The sequence below is a fragment of the Salvelinus alpinus genome, chromosome 8, assembly GCF_045679555.1.
Source record: "Salvelinus alpinus chromosome 8, SLU_Salpinus.1, whole genome shotgun sequence".
Classification (NCBI taxonomy): Eukaryota; Metazoa; Chordata; class Actinopteri; order Salmoniformes; family Salmonidae; genus Salvelinus; species Salvelinus alpinus.
In genome coordinates this window covers 73,981,103-73,996,814 of record NC_092093.1, presented here as the reverse complement: position 1 = coordinate 73,996,814, position 15,712 = coordinate 73,981,103, and the positions used below count along the sequence as shown (strand labels likewise).

General features: G+C 43.6%; 1 protein-coding gene across 1 annotated transcript in view; it reads right to left on the bottom strand.

The window, feature by feature from the left end:
* Nucleotides 1-11,566: 11,566 nt before the first annotated feature.
* LOC139583690 (phospholipid phosphatase-related protein type 4) overlaps nucleotides 11,567-15,712 on the bottom strand; it is a 38,642-nt gene continuing 34,496 nt past the window's right edge. The window contains exon 9 of the mRNA XM_071415034.1: nucleotides 11,567-15,675. Within this exon, the coding sequence (XP_071271135.1) occupies nucleotides 14,566-15,675 (1,110 nt within the window). The 3' untranslated portion in view covers nucleotides 11,567-14,565. The remainder of the gene's footprint in view (nucleotides 15,676-15,712) is intronic.

Genomic DNA, 15,712 nt, shown 5'->3' with positions numbered 1-15,712 from the left:
TAGGTAAAGAGGTAGTTGTTTGGGCTAAATTGTAGATGGGTTATGTACAGGTGCAGTAATCTATGAGCTTCTCTGACAGCTGGTGCTTAAAGCTAGTGAGGGAGATAAGTGTTTCCAGTTTCAGAGATTTTTGTAGTTCGTTCCAGTCATTGGCAGCAGAGAACTGGAAGGAGAGGCGTCCAAAGGAAGAATTGGTTTTGGGGGTGACTAGAGAGATATACCTGCTGGAGCGCGTGCTACAGGTAGGTGCTGCTATGGTGACCAGCGAGCTGAGATAAGGGGGGATTTTACCTAGCAGGGTCTTGTAGATGACCTGGAACCAGTGGGTTTGGCGACGAGTATGAAGCGAGGGCCAGCCAACGAGAGTGTACAGGTCGCAGTGGTGGGTAGTATATGGGGCTTTGGTGACAAAACGGATGGCACTGTGATAGACTGCATCCAATTTATTGAGTAGGGTTTTGGAGGCTATTTTGTAAATGACATCACCGAAGTCGAGGATTGGTAGGATGGTCAGTTTTACAAGGGTATGTTTGGCAGCATGAGTAAAGGATGCTTTGTTGCGGAATAGGAAGCCAATTCTAGATTTGACTTTGGATTGGAGATGTTTGATGTGAGTCTGGAAGGAGAGTTTACAGTCTAACCAGACACCTAGGTATTTGTAGTTGTCCACATATTCTAAGTCAGAGCCGTCCAAAGTAGTGATGTTGGACAGGCGGGCAGGAGCAGGCAGCGATCGGTTGAAGAGCATGCATTTAGTTTTACTTGTATTTAAGAGCAGTTGGAGGCCACGGAAGGAGAGTTGTATGGCATTGAAGCTCGCCTGGAGGGTTGTTAACACAGTGTCAAAAGAAGGGCCAGAAGTATACAGAATAGTGTCGTCTGCGTAGAGGTGGATCAGAGAATCACCAGCAGCAAGAGCGACATCATTGATGTATACAGAGAAGAGAGTCGGTCCAAGAATTGAACCCTGTGGCACCCCCATAGAGACTGCCAGAGGCCCGGACAACAGACCCTCCGATTTGACACACTGAACTCGATCAGAGAAGTAGTTGGTGAACCAGGCGAGGCAATCATTAGAGAAACCAAGGCTGTCGAGTCTGCCGATGAGGATGTGGTGATTGACAGAGTCAAAAGCCTTGGCCAGGTCAATGAATACGGCTGCACAGTATTGTTTCCTATCGATGGCGGTTACGATATCGTTTATGACCTTGAGCGTGGCTGAGGTGCACCCATGACCAGCTCTGAAACCAGATTGCATAGCGGAGAAGGTGTGGTGGGATTCGAAATGGTCGGTAATCTGTTTGTTGACTTGGCTTTCGAAGACCTTAGAAAGGCAGGGTAGGATAGATATAGGTCTGTAGCAGTTAGGGTCAAGAGTGTCCCCCCCTTTGAAGAGGGGGATAACCGCAGCTGCTTTCCAATCTTTGGGGATCTCAGACGACACGAAAGAGAGGTTGAAGAGGCTAGTAATAGGGGTGGCAACAATTTCAGCAGATAGTTTTAGAAAGAAAGGGTCCAGATTATCTAGCCCGGCTGATTTGTAAGGGTCCAGATTTTGCAGCTCATTTAGAACATCAGCTGACTGTATTTGGGAGAAAGAGAAATGGGGAAGGCTTGGGCGAGTAGCAGAGGGGAGGGCAGTGCTGTTGTCCGGGGTAGGGGTAGCCAGGTGGAAAGCATGGCCAGCCGTAGAAAAATGCTTATTGAAATTCTCAATTATAGTGGATTTGTCGGTGGTGACAGTGTTTCCTATCTTCAGAGCGGTTGGAAGCTGGGAGGAGGTGTTCTTATTCTCCATGGACTTTACGGTGTCCCAGAACTTTTTTGAATTTGTGTTGCAGGAAGCAAATTTCTGCTTGAAAAAGCTAGCCTTGGCTGTTCTAACTGCCTGTGTATAATGGTTTCTGGCTTCCCTGAAAAGTTGCATATCACGGGGGCTGTTCGATGCTAATGCAGAACGCCATAGGATGTTTTTCTGTTGGTTAAGGGCAGTCAGGTCAGGAGAGAACCAAGGGCTATATCTGTTCCTGGTTCTAAATTTCTTGAATGGGGCATGCTTATTCAAGATGGTGAGGAAGGCATTTAAAAAAAATGACCAGGCATCCTCTACTGACGGGATGAGATCAATATCCTTCCAGGATACCCCGGCCAGGTCGATTAGAAAGGCCTGCTCGCTGAAGTGTTTCAGGGAGCGTTTGACAGTGATGAGTGGAGGTCGTTTGACCGCTGACCCATTACGGATGCAGGCAATGAGGCAGTGATCGCTGAGATCTTGGTTGAAAACAGCAGAGGTGTATTTGGAGGGCAAGTTTGTTAGGATGATATCTATGAGGGTACCCGTGTTTACGGAATTGGGGTGGTACCTGGTAGGTTCATTGATAATTTGTGTGAGATTGAGGGCATCAAGCTTAGATTGTAGGGTGGCTGGGGTGTTGAGCATGTTCAAATTTAGGTCGCCTAGCAGCACGAGCTCTGAAGATAGATGGGGGGCAATCAGTTCACATATAGTGTCCAGAGCACAGCTGGGGGCAGAGGGTGGTCTATAGCAGGCGGCAACGGTGAGAGACTTGTTTTTAGAGAGGTGGATTTTTAAAAGTAGAAGTTCAAATTGTTTGGGAACAGACCTGGATAGTAAAACAGAACTCTGCAGGCAGTCTTTGCAGTAGATTGCAACACCGCCCCCTTTGGCCGTTCTATCTTGTCTGAAAATCTTGTAATTGGGGATGAAAATGTCTGAATTTTTGGTGGTCTTTCTAAGCCAGGATTCAGACACGGCTAAAACATCCGGGTTGGCAGAGTGTGCTAAAGCAGTGAACAAAACAAACTTAGGGAGGAGGCTTCTAATGTTAACATGCATGAAGCCAAGGCTATTACGGTTACAGAAGTCATCAAAAGAGAGCGCCTGGGGAATAGGAGTGGAGCTAGGTACTGCAGGGCCTGGATTCACCTCTACATCACCAGAGGAACAGAGGAGGAGTAGGATAAGGGTACGGCTAAAAGCTATGAGAATTGGTCGCCTAGAGCTACTAGAGCAGAGAGTAAAAGGAAGTTTCTGGGGGCGATAAAATAGTTTAAAGGAATAATGTACAGACAAAGGTATGGTAGGATGTGAATACAGTGGAGGTAAACCTAGGTATTGAGTGATGATGAGAGAGATATTGTCTCTAGAAGCATCATTGAAACCAGGTGATGTCATCGCATATGTGGGTGGTGGAACTGAGAGGTTGGATATGGTATAGTGAGCAGGGCTAGAATCTCTACAGTGAAATAAGCCAATAAACACTAACCAGAACAGCAATGGACAAGGCATATTTACATTAAGGAGAGGCATGCTTAATCGAGTGATCAATAAGGGTCCAGTGAGTAGAGGTTGGTTGGGGTCGTGGCGATCCAGACAGCTGGCCGGGTATATGGCTATCGGTAGCAGCATAGGATGGAGGTCTGTTTGTAGATACCTCGTGCGTTTCCGTCGGTAGGTTAGTGGGGTTCCGTGTGGTAGAGGGGATCAATCCAAATTGGCAAAATAGATATAGTGACCCAAGGAAAAAAATAAAATAAATAAATAATAATAATAATAATAGTTGTCCGATATACTTATTCAGATAGCAGCCGATAAGACAGCTAACGATTAGCGGGCCCCAGATGAGCGTTCAGGTAACGTCGGGACGGAGGTGCCAGCTGGATAAATCCCTCGGGCAGATAACGTCGGCAGTCAGTCGCGGCAGTCAGTCGTGAAGGCCCGGAGGGGCTCCGTATCTGCAGCAACAACAAAAGAAACGGGTCCGGATAGGTGACTGTACCCAGGAATGGCTGATGGAACTCCTCAGCTGGCTAGCTCCAGAATGATTTGAGTTTGCTCCGGGGTCGACGTAAGCCAATAGTCACACGGTTTGCAGCTAGCTAGCTGCGAGATCAAGGTGCAAGTGTCCAGAGCCTGCGGCTGGAATCCGGGGAAACTGAGAGAAAAAAAAAAGTCCCGGAATGCTCCGGTCCGAGTCGCGTTGCACAAAAGTGCCGGTAGATTATCGAGCTAAAGGAATAGCTGATGACCACAAAACGTGGGCAGCTGAAACACCAACGCTAGCCAGCAAACCGGCTAATTTCGGGGCAGCTACAGATTAGCTTCTGGCTAGCTATCGGAGTAGCTTCTGGTTAGCTTTCAGGCTAGCTTCTGAATTAGCCCCTGGCTAGCTTCCACGATGGATTTTCAGATTGAGGTAAATAATACTTTTTTGTAATTGGTGGAGCGGGTTGCAGGAAAGCTTTTGCAGGAAAGCTTTTGTAGTTGAGTTCTTGGATAATAAAATAAATAAAAGATATGCGAAGAAAGGTGTAAATATATATATATACAGGACACGACAATACGGAACAGAAAAAGACGTCTGAACTGCTAAGCCACCTTGGGACCAAGATGTACTGTCAACTGTGGGGCCTTATATAGACAGGTGTGTATCTTTCCAAATCAACTCAAATCAAGTTGTATAAACATTTAAAGGATGATCAATGGAAACAGGATGCACCTGAGCTCAATTTCGAGTGTCATTTCTTTAAACTTTTATTTATCTAGGCAAGTCAGAACACATTCTTATTTTCAATGACAGCCTAGGAACAGTGGGTTAACTGCCTTGTTCAGGGGCAGAACGACAGATTTTTACTTTGTCAGCTCGGGGAATCGATCTTGCAACCTTTTGGTTACGCTCTAACCGCTAGGCTAACCTGCCACCCCCATAGCAAACGGTCTGAATTTCTGGGTTGTTTTTTATAAATGAATGTGCAACATTTTCAAAAAAAACTGTTTGCTTTCTCATTATGGGGTATTGTGTGTAAATTGATGAGGAAAAATGTATTTAATCCATTTTAGAATAAGGTTGTAATGTAACAAAATGTGGAAAAGGGAAGCGGTCTGAATACTTTCCAAAAGCACTGTATATGAATTGGGATACAATAAAAGCCTTAACTAAAAAAAAATCTACGCTGTAGTAATTGCAATATTGAGGTCAGCTTCATATTAAAACTCTGAAGATAATTTCTTCAAATGTTCCGTGTCATTGTCACATTTCCCAAGGTCAGGGAGCTGAATATAATCTGTAATCCAGCCCCAAAAAAGGTAAATTCAGTCAGGGAGCTGAATATAATCTGCGATTCAGCCTAGCGATCCTCAAGGTTGTTCAGGGAGCTGAATATAATCTGCGATTCAGCCTAGCGATCCTCAAGGTTGTTCAGGGAGCTGAATATAATCTACGATCCAGCCTAGCGATCCTCAAGGTTGTTCAGGGAGCTGAATATAATCTGCGATTCAGGCTAGCGATCCTCAAGGTTGTTCAGGGAGCTGAATATAATCTGCGATCCAGCCTAGCGATCCTCAAGGTTGTTCAGGGAGCTGAATATAATCTACGATCCAGCCCAGCGATCCATAAAGTTGGTCAGGGAGCTGAATATAACCTGCGATCCAGCCTAGCGATCCTCAAGGTTGTTCAGGGAGCTGAATATAATCTGCGATCCAGCCTAGCGATCCTCAAGGTTGTTCAGGGAGCTGAATATAATCTGCGATCCAGCCCAGCGATCCTCAAGGTTGTTCAGGGAGCTGAATATAATCTGCGATCCAGCCCAGCGATCCATAAAGTTGGTCAGGGAGCTGAATATAATCTGCGATCCAGCCCAGCGATCCATAAAGTTGGTCAGGGAGCTGAATATAATCTGCGATCCAGCCCAGCGATCCATAAAGTTGGTCAGGGAGCTGAATATAATGTGCGATCCAGCCCAGCGATCCATAAAGTTGGTCAGGGAGATAAATATAATCTGCGATCCAGCCCAGCGATCCATAAAGTTGGTCAGGGAGATGAATATAATCTGTGATCCATCCCAGAAATCATCAAAGCTTCTGTAGACAGTTTCTTCACACAGTTGTGGCAGCTCCCCAGTTTCTATAGTTACAGTGCATCACTGGACTTTTAAAACGTTTTTGTGAGAAGATAATGGTGATGATTAAAAAAGAACACAATGATTTTCATTGTGTTCTAGATTAGAACACTTGTGTTTCCACTATCCTATTTGAATCAAAGAGAGGCTCTGTCTTATAAAGCTTTTCAGTGTCTTATAAAAACAACATTGACAATTTGCCTGAAGATTTGAATCTGTAGAACAAACACCCATAAGCATATATGTTGACCAGAAAACACAAAGCTACTATAATAAAACAGTAGGTAATCTACCTGGGCCCCCATGCTTTGCTCTCTGTCCATTCTAATCAGGCTGATCCTAGCCACCCCAGTGGGCCTGCAGGAACCCTCCATGATTATCTATGTCTATTATATAATCACTGTCCCTCAAGGCCAAACATTGTGGCATGTCTGTGCTTGTGCTTCTCTTCTACGTCATCCTTTGCATCTGTTTAGCCTTGGAGAAATCTCTTTTAGATTCAGAGCATGTAAGCAGACAATTCTAACGATGGGGGAAATTGTTAAATAGGCTAAGTCCACAGAGTATCATTGCAACAAACATACAGTTCACTGGACACACTCAAAGACTCTTCAAATGCCTCAGTACTGCTGCTTCTGTGCCACAAAGCCTCTCAATACAATGGCCAGAAGTGTGATGATATAAATTATGTGTAGAGCATATCCTCTCTGAAAACATTTGCGCTTTTGTGAAATTAGCCTGCACTGATGTGTACATAAAGCAGGCTAGGCTACAGTCAGTGCCTAGGACTCCAGAGAGAGACCTTCAAGTCCAACACACTGTGAAGAAGCCATCTGTGACTGCAGCACTGTGGGACTGACCTGGTACCCTTGGAGCATGACAAATTGGCTTCACTGGTGGAGCATAGGACAACCAATTACATTCCACCATCATTGGCACACCATTTTCCTTGACTCCTCCACTGTTGACCGGTCCATTTAGCGCAGAGACTCTAGATGTTCTTGGGATGCAAATTGTGCTTTAACCTTTAACCGCTGACAGCAGCCATAGGCAGTTTTGTGGTAAAATAATTAGTCCAAAATAAGATGAGTTGTAAGTAGTATGACATTATACAGAGATGGCGACACAGTGTAATCAGATGCATCCATTTAATGGCTCAATAAGGTCATTTGATAAGGTTGATGTAAATCCCGTCAGCAAATGTTGCACTTGTGTTGCGTTGTTATGGAAGTAAATTAGGAGGTCTATTAAATAATTCGGTTCCAAAGAGATTCTATCATTCCTAGTACCTTCAGAAGAGGTTGCGTGAAGCATATTCTTTATGTCTGCATAAATCTGTAATCAAATCAAAACACATTTTATTTGTCACACATACACATGGTTAGCAGATGTTAATGCGAGTGTAGCGAAATTCTTTGCTTCTAGTTCCGACAATGCAGTAATAACCAACGAGTAATCTAACCTAACAATTTCACAACAGCTACCTTATACACACAAGTGTAAAGGGATGAAGAATATGTACATAAAGATATATGAATGAGTGATGGTACAGAACAGCATAGGCAAGATGCAGTAGATGGTATCGAGTACAGTATATACATATGAGATGAGTAATGTAGGTGATGTAAACATTATATTAAGTGGCATTGTTTAAAGTGGCTAGTGATACATGTATTACATAAAGATGGAAAGATGCAGTAGGTGGTATAGAGTACAGTATATACATATGAGATGAGTAATGTAGGGTATGTAACATTATATTAAGTGGCATTGTTATAAGTGGCTAGTGATACATGTATTACAAGTATGGCAGCAGCCACTCAATGTTAGTGGTGGCTGTTTAACAGTCTGATGGCCTTGAGATAGAAGCTGTTTTTCAGTCTCTCGGTCCCTGCTTTGATGCACCTGTACTGACCTCACCATCTGAACGATAGCGGGGTGAACAGGCAGTGGCTCGGGTGGTTGTTGTCCTTGATGATCTTTATGGCCTTCCTGTGACATTGGGTGGTGTAGGTGTCCTGGAGGGCAGGTAGTTTGCCCCCGGTGATGCGTTGTGCAGACCTCACTACCCTCTGGAGAGCCTTACGGTTGTGGGCGGAGCAGTTGCCGTACCAGGCGGTGATACAGCCCGACAGGATGCTCTCGATTGTGCATCTGTAAAAGTTTGTGAGTGCTTTTGGTGACAAGCCGAATTTCTTCAGCCTCCTGAGGTTGAAGAGGCGCTGTTGCGCCTTCTTCACCACGCTGTCTGTGTGGGTGGACCAATTCAGTTTGTCCGTGATGTGTACGCCAAGGAACTTAAACCTTTCTACCCTCTCCACTACTGTCCCGTCGATGTGGATAGGGGGGTGCTCCCTCTGCTGTTTCCTGAAGTCCAGGATCATCTCCTTTGTTTTGTTGACGTTGAGTGTGAGGTTATTTTCCTGACACCACACTCCGAGGGCCCTCACCTCCTCCCTGTAGGCCGTCTCATCGTTGTTGGTAATCAAGCCTACCACTGTAGTGTCGTCTGCAAACTTGATGATTGAGTTGGAGGCGTCGTAGGTGAACAGTCGTGGGTGAACAGGGAGTCCAGGAGAGGGCTCAGAACGCACCCTTGTGGGGCCCCAGTGTTGAGGATCAGCGGGGTGGAGATGTTGTTACCTACCCTCACCACCTGGGGGCGGCCCGTCAGGAAGTCCAGTACCCAGTTGCACAGGGCGGGGTCGAGACCCAGGGTCTCGAGCTTGATGACGAGTTTGGAGGCAACTATGGTGTTAAATGCTGAGCTGTAGTCGATGAACTACTGTAAGATGGTTCAGCAGAGCCAAAACCTGCCGTCCAAGTTTAGTCTGATAAGAGCAATGTCCTAATACTTAATTCTATCAAAGTAGTTAAAATATATTTTATTGAATAGTTCCTCAGAAATATACATATTTGAATAAGACATCAAACAGCTTCCCAAACTAGACTTATCTTGATGGCAAGTGAACAGTAAATTATTCAAAGAGCTACGATTCATAATTTAAAAGTACACATTCTAAATATCAACTATCTCATTCATAAAGATGCAGGGTTTGCCAAATTATTTAAGAGTGCATTACTTCCTGGCCTATATTGCGTCCAGAGAGTGGGTGGGTGAACTTGGCTGTGTGGCGCTTTGTAAGAAGCTGCCATACTGGGTACTATCAGACCATTAACCAAAACCAAAATAATAGCTTATTTCTAAGGCTTTGTGTCTTTGTAAAGCGGACTGTGAAACGGCACAAATACAGTACATTGGATTACTGACCAAAGAACTACCACAAACACATCTACGCAGCACTTGCATGGTCAAGGGTTAGGGTTGTCTTTCAGAGGAAACCCTGCTCCTGTTTCATTCTAACCCAACACACAGGGATCCTCTTTCCACTTACCATGAATGACCATGACAGCATGCCCAAGGTATAGAGGACATTGCATGGCAGGCTGTTTTTACATAATCAACTAGTGACACAATCCTCAGCATTGGATAACACATTTACGACCGTCTGTGTGTGTGTGTGTGTGTGTGTGTGTGTGTGTGTGTGTGTGTGTGTGTGTGTGTGTGTGCGTGCGTGCGTGCGTGCGTGCGTGCGTGCGTGCGTGCGTGCGTGTGTGTGTATATATGTGTATGTGTTTAACTATACTTGTGGGGACCAGATATCCCCACAAGAACAGTAAACAAACAAAAATATTTTTGTCAGTCGCAACAAGTTAAAATGCTTCTTCTAGGCAGTTTAGGGTTACGGTAGAATAGTGTTAGAATTAGGTTGAAGGTTAGGGTTAGTTTTAGGGTTAGGAGTTAGGTTTAGGGTTAAGGTTAGGTTTTGGGGTTAGGGTAAGGATTAGGGTTGGGGGATAGGGAAATTAGTGTTTTGAATTGTTAGAAATTAAGGTTACATAAATAATATGGTGTGTGTGTGTCCCTTACATAAAAACAACATGATTTTCATGTGAAATCATGTGGTTTTGGAGCACTTCACATGTGATCATATTTCACATTTAGTTTCACATGTGGATTTTCACATGTAAAACAATGTGGTTTTAGAATTTTCAAATTTAACACATGATGCCTGGCAAACAAAAATCTGTCATCCGGATGTCCCCAGAAGAGCCTCTGTGTTTTCAACTTACATATTTGATTACATTGTGTATGTCCATTTATACAGTAACTATTATTCAACATGTCTTCACCTGGTATTTGAACTAACAACCTCTTGGTTCATGGCAATCAGATGTTCCTGCTATGCCACCATGTTTGCAGCAATGACTGATTTCACCTGTATTCCTACACTTTGGACTGAAGTAAAGTAAATATTGTTAAAAAATACACTCACGAAAAACTATTATATTTATCATAATGATTAATGAGTAACATTAAAACTAAATAATATGTCCCTCCAACATTAGACAACTATCCTGAAATCCCTCAAATTGCTTAACTAGGTAAATTAAATTACATTAAATTGTATTTGTCACATGCTTCGTAAACAACAGGTGTAGACTAACAGTGAAACGCTTTTTTACGGGCTCTTCAACCACAATGCAGAGAGAAAAATAGAAAAATCATAGAAAAAATGATAACAAATATACAATGAGTAATGATAACTTGGCTATATACCATTTTGACACATGTAATCACTTTAACTTCACATAAACTCACATGTGATCACATAAGATCATGTAAGGGTTGTGTGTGTGTGTGTGCCTGTGCGTGTGTCCAAACCCAGTTCACATGTGCGTGGTTGTATTGCAGCCATACAGGTTTTTACACGAAGCCTCTCTTCTTCTTGAGATCATTCCATTTCTTTCTCCAAGATAAGATTTCCCTGAGAGCGTTCTCCTTTAATGTAGGTCAATTCAGTGACCTACATTGGACTCAATAATGATAATTACACATGGCAATGCTAACCAGGCCTGCTTCTCCTATACACTCTGTGAGATTCCCGTGTGTATGAGAGACAAAGAGAGAGATGAGGAGAGAGAGAAAGAGATGGACAGAGAGAAATAAAGAGCATGTGACAGAGAGATAGTGTGCCGTGAGCGCGAGTGAGAGTAGCTAAGATAATATTTTTCTTCTTTGCCGATCTGCCTTCAAATAAGTGGGAAATGAATGCTAGTTTACTGAAGTTTAATAAAACGTTTTGTGGGTATGAATGGCTTTGGTGTTTGTCTCCCCTGCTATCCAATACAGGAGCAGAAAGGAGAGGAGATCTATGTCTCAAATGACACTCTATTCCCTACACTACTTTTGGCCGGGGCCCATACGGTTCTGGTCAAAAGTGGCACACTACATAGGGAATAGAGTGTGCCATTTGGCACACAACCGAGATCTGTCTGTTATCTGACCTAGGTAATCCTGAGTCTTTCAGGAAGAGGCACAAAGCAGGTCTTTGATAACACTGAATGCTCTGATAAAACATCACCACCACTAACTCCTCCAGGCAGTGAAGAAGCCAGAGGTTTGTCATCAAGAGCTGCCACCTAAAGAATCTGACATGTTTAGCAGTAGAAGCTCCATGCTCTACAATGAGACAACATAACTGCAGGAAAGCACTAGACCAGTGATATGCAACTCACAAGATGTACTTTGGGTTATAACTTGCATCAATATTGCACTTCAAAACAGAGGAGCAGGAATGCTGGGTTCTCTATAGCAAACATTTATTCCAATATTGAGACATCACACTATTGCCATCTACCCTGATACATGTGCACTGAATGTTCAGAAGGATTTGTGGAGATAAACCAGCCAAGGACATCCCAGAAAGCATGCAGAAATCATTCATTCTCAATTTGCACCAGTTTTATCTAAATATCTTCTCTTTGACCACAGTGTAATAATAACAGCACACTTTTTAGATACCAAACATTGCCTACAATTTCATACATTGATTGAGAACCAGTTCTCATTTTCAGTTACAACCTATCAAATTAAAAAACAACCTGAAAAATAGGGACCTGATATGATAATATGCTGTATATTTCGTTAAAAAGATTGTCAATCAACTTATTTTTTTTTTTATACGAACAATTGGATAAAGGCATTATTTACAATAATACTCTATGTTCTACAGCATCTCAAAATGACCATGCAGAGGGATACAGAGCTTAAATGAGTCATGTAGAATAGGCTTGATATATAAATACGTTCCGTTAAAGATAGCCTTTGGCACAAATAGTTCATTATTCAAAAGTAATAAAAGGAAAGAAAAGCAGTCTAAAAATACCTCATAGATCACAGTCTCATAACATTAGGTCAAATCCTTCTCATTGTAACTATGAATAAAACCTCAATTAGATATTACTGATATGCACAGTTTAATAATTCATACAGTATTAAGGTTCTTGCAATGGAAAATTCTCTGAAATATAAAATGGAATTGTAACCCAAGATAAAGCTTAAGTCAAAAGCAGAAGAAAAAGCCTGGAGTAAAAGTACACTCTTGTCATCAATAGATAACATGTACAAGTATCACCCCTTTACCTTTACTGTGTCTACTCAACTGTAAAATATACAAGGAGTGAACAGAATACCTCTGTCCTCTGCTACAGTGTAACTTATATCACAGAGAAGCACAGTGCTTTACAGAGACAGTTTCAGTCATGATACCCAAAGCCTACGAGTCAAATGCTACTAAGAAAGATGTGTAAAGAAATTAGAAAGAGCATTTTAAACCGGACAAAAAACTGCATGACAGTTTACACACACACACACACACACACACACACACACACACACACACACACACACACACACACACAGAGATTTTTGAGTCCCATATGGCACCCTATTCCCTACATAGTGCACTAAGTAGTGCACTAATCAGGAATAGGGTGCCATTTCAGCCTAGCCTCAAAGACTAGACGTAACATACTGTAGTAAACATAAACCTGTGACAGTCAAATTAGTATGACATGTTACGTTTGGTATGGTTACATAAGAGATAAGGTTCCTTAAGCCAAAAACCAATGGACAGAGGTTGGTTCGGGTGGATGGCTCGGCATGTAGGGCAAACGCCTAGCAACTCAAAGGTTGCATGTTTGAGTCACATATTGACCATTTTAGCATTTTCGCTAATTAGCAACTTTGCAAATACTTCATTTTTTTGAGCTACTTTGCAACTACTTAGCATGTTAGCTAACCCTTCCACCTAACACTAACTCCTAACCTTAACCCTAACATTAACCCCTAACTCCTAGCCTAGCTAACGTTAGCCACCTAGCCAGCTAACTAGCTAATGTTAGCCACAACAAATTGCAATTCGTAACATATCATACGAAATGGATGACGGACATACACAAATGAATACATACCATACAAAATGTAAAGCATCATACCAAATGGAGGGAGACAGATTTGAATGTACTATGTCTACCCCTGAGTCTAAGTTGGCCATTTGGGATGTAGACACCATGAAAAATCATGTACAGTATGTTGGTAGAATAAATCCAAACAGTGTTATTGTGATAGAATAAACACAACCTGGTCATTGAATATAAAGGTGTAGGAAACACAGTTTTTGTGCAGTTCACAGCATATTTAATTTAGCTACAGTAGGAATGCTAAGCACTTATGGTCATCAACACAGTTTTCTCTAGGGAACGTGGCATCTATACAGCAAATAATACAAAAAGTAGTTCTCTAACTATATCAAGTTCCAAATTTTCTCTCTATTTATTTGTACTCTATGCACAGTATTTCATCTAAATCCGGGGTGTCAAACATACGGCCCCACGAGGGGGTCCAATCCGGCCTGCGGGTGGTCTGAGTAAGAACTCAATATACTTTAAATTACTAAAACTAAATCAAAACTGTGTAGAAATGATAAAGGACCTACATTCATACCGTTTCTTGACTGTGTCCAGCTTGCTAATAATCCCCAAAATGAAAGCCAGACAGTCAGGGAGCATGGAAAATTCCAAAATTGATGGATATGTCTTGCAAATTTTGATGGCGTGGAAATATAACACATTTTTGAAGACCGAATGTGGCCCCTGGGGCAAAATCCTTTTGACACCACTGATCTAAATAGTGTGGGTGGTTTAGCACACAGTTCAAAACGATTTACGATGCAGACAATTAAAGGATTATCGTTTCCACCGTTATGGTACATAACTTTGCAATATCCCACTAAAGCATTACACAGGGGGTAGTATTGAACTTTGTGGGAAAAAAGGAAAACAAAAACTTTGATAACCCACTTTTGAAAATATTTCAAATTGGACACAATTCCAGTGCTATTATATGTCTATTAGAGTACATAAGAACATAGTAAACCGCTCTACAACACCAAAAAGGTTGTGCTTTTGTGGGAACAATTACAAATATCATGCTGAATAAAGCCTGCTTTGTGACTAATAAAATGTATCTGGATAAAACGTTTGGCGATGGATTGGCTCTTATCACAGATGCAGTGGAAGAGGTCAACATCCCCAAGAGTGCAACAATCCCTCCCACTGACTGTTCCTTTCTTGAAAATTCTGTGAACATCCAAGTGAACAAGGGCAGTATCCCAAATGGCATCCTCTTTCCTATATAGTGTACAACTTTTGACCAGAGCCCTATGGGTCCTGGTCAAAAGCAGGTACTATATAAGGAATACAGTTCCATTTGGGACACAGCCAAGTGACAACGATCTTCCTCTACAAACCAGGTGTTGACGAAGTCCCCTTGTAGAAAACGTTCCTGGTGTTATCCGGGCTGTTTCCTCGCTCTGGGATCAGGATGATGTTCCCTTTCCCTTTCCTCCGGAGTGTGGAGTCCCGGCTGGAGGCCACAGAGTGGGGCTCTGAGGGGACCTCACCCCCCTCTACTGGGGTCACTCTGATGGTGGTGAGCCCCTGCTGCTGTTGGAGGGAGTGCTCCCCGCCACCTGCGTTTTGTGTATTGGAGGCAGCAGTGGGATTTGCATGTCTCCTCCTGTCTATGGAGCCAATGGAGCCGTCCCTCATGGACAGGGACTCGCAGCTCTCTGAATCTCTATTCAGGTCATTCAGCTCGAATGACTGGCCCTGGCTGCATCCACCGATACCACCACCCCCACACTGGTCCTGGGACCTCCAGGTCTTCCAGGAACCCCCACTGCTAATATCCGTCGAAGGGGCGTGAACCATGGGGCGGTTGTTGTTGTTCTCAGGATGGGCGTCCACCCTCACGATGGCTCCAGTGCTGCCTGAGATGCTGCCCACGGAGCTGCCCAACGTGCTGCAAGTCGTGCCCATGGGATTTGGTTCATTCAGGGCTCTGTAGCGGAGGGACCCTCCGGTGTAGCCGTCCATGCAGCCCTCGTCCATGCTCTTGGAGTGAGTCTGGAGCAGACCCTGCTGTTTGGACATGGCAATCACCTGCATGATCCGTGGCTGCTGGCTGCCATTCATAGTCCTACATGGGGCAGTTGCCTTCTCAGCAGCCTTCACCCAGTTTACATGAGCTCCACTATTGCATATATCACCGCCGTCTACATCTCCCGCAACCATCTTGGGCGAGGGGTTGTTGAAGTTCTCATGGGTCTCCTCTGGGATATGGACCAGCTGTGAGGAACCAGGTCGAGACTGCATAGAGACTCTGGCCCCTCCTGTTATGCCGCTGCAGTCTCTGGGTAGTGTGGTGCTGGCCCCGGTAGCTAGCTTCACATACTGCGTTGGCAGATCGACCCCGTTGATCCCCACGGCTGAGGGCTCAGAGCTGTACCTCATGGAGTCCATGCTCCCCCGGTGGTGGGGTGACTGGGCCGCCGCCTCACCCTCCATCACCTAATAATAATAAGAAAAATAAGAAGACAAAAACATA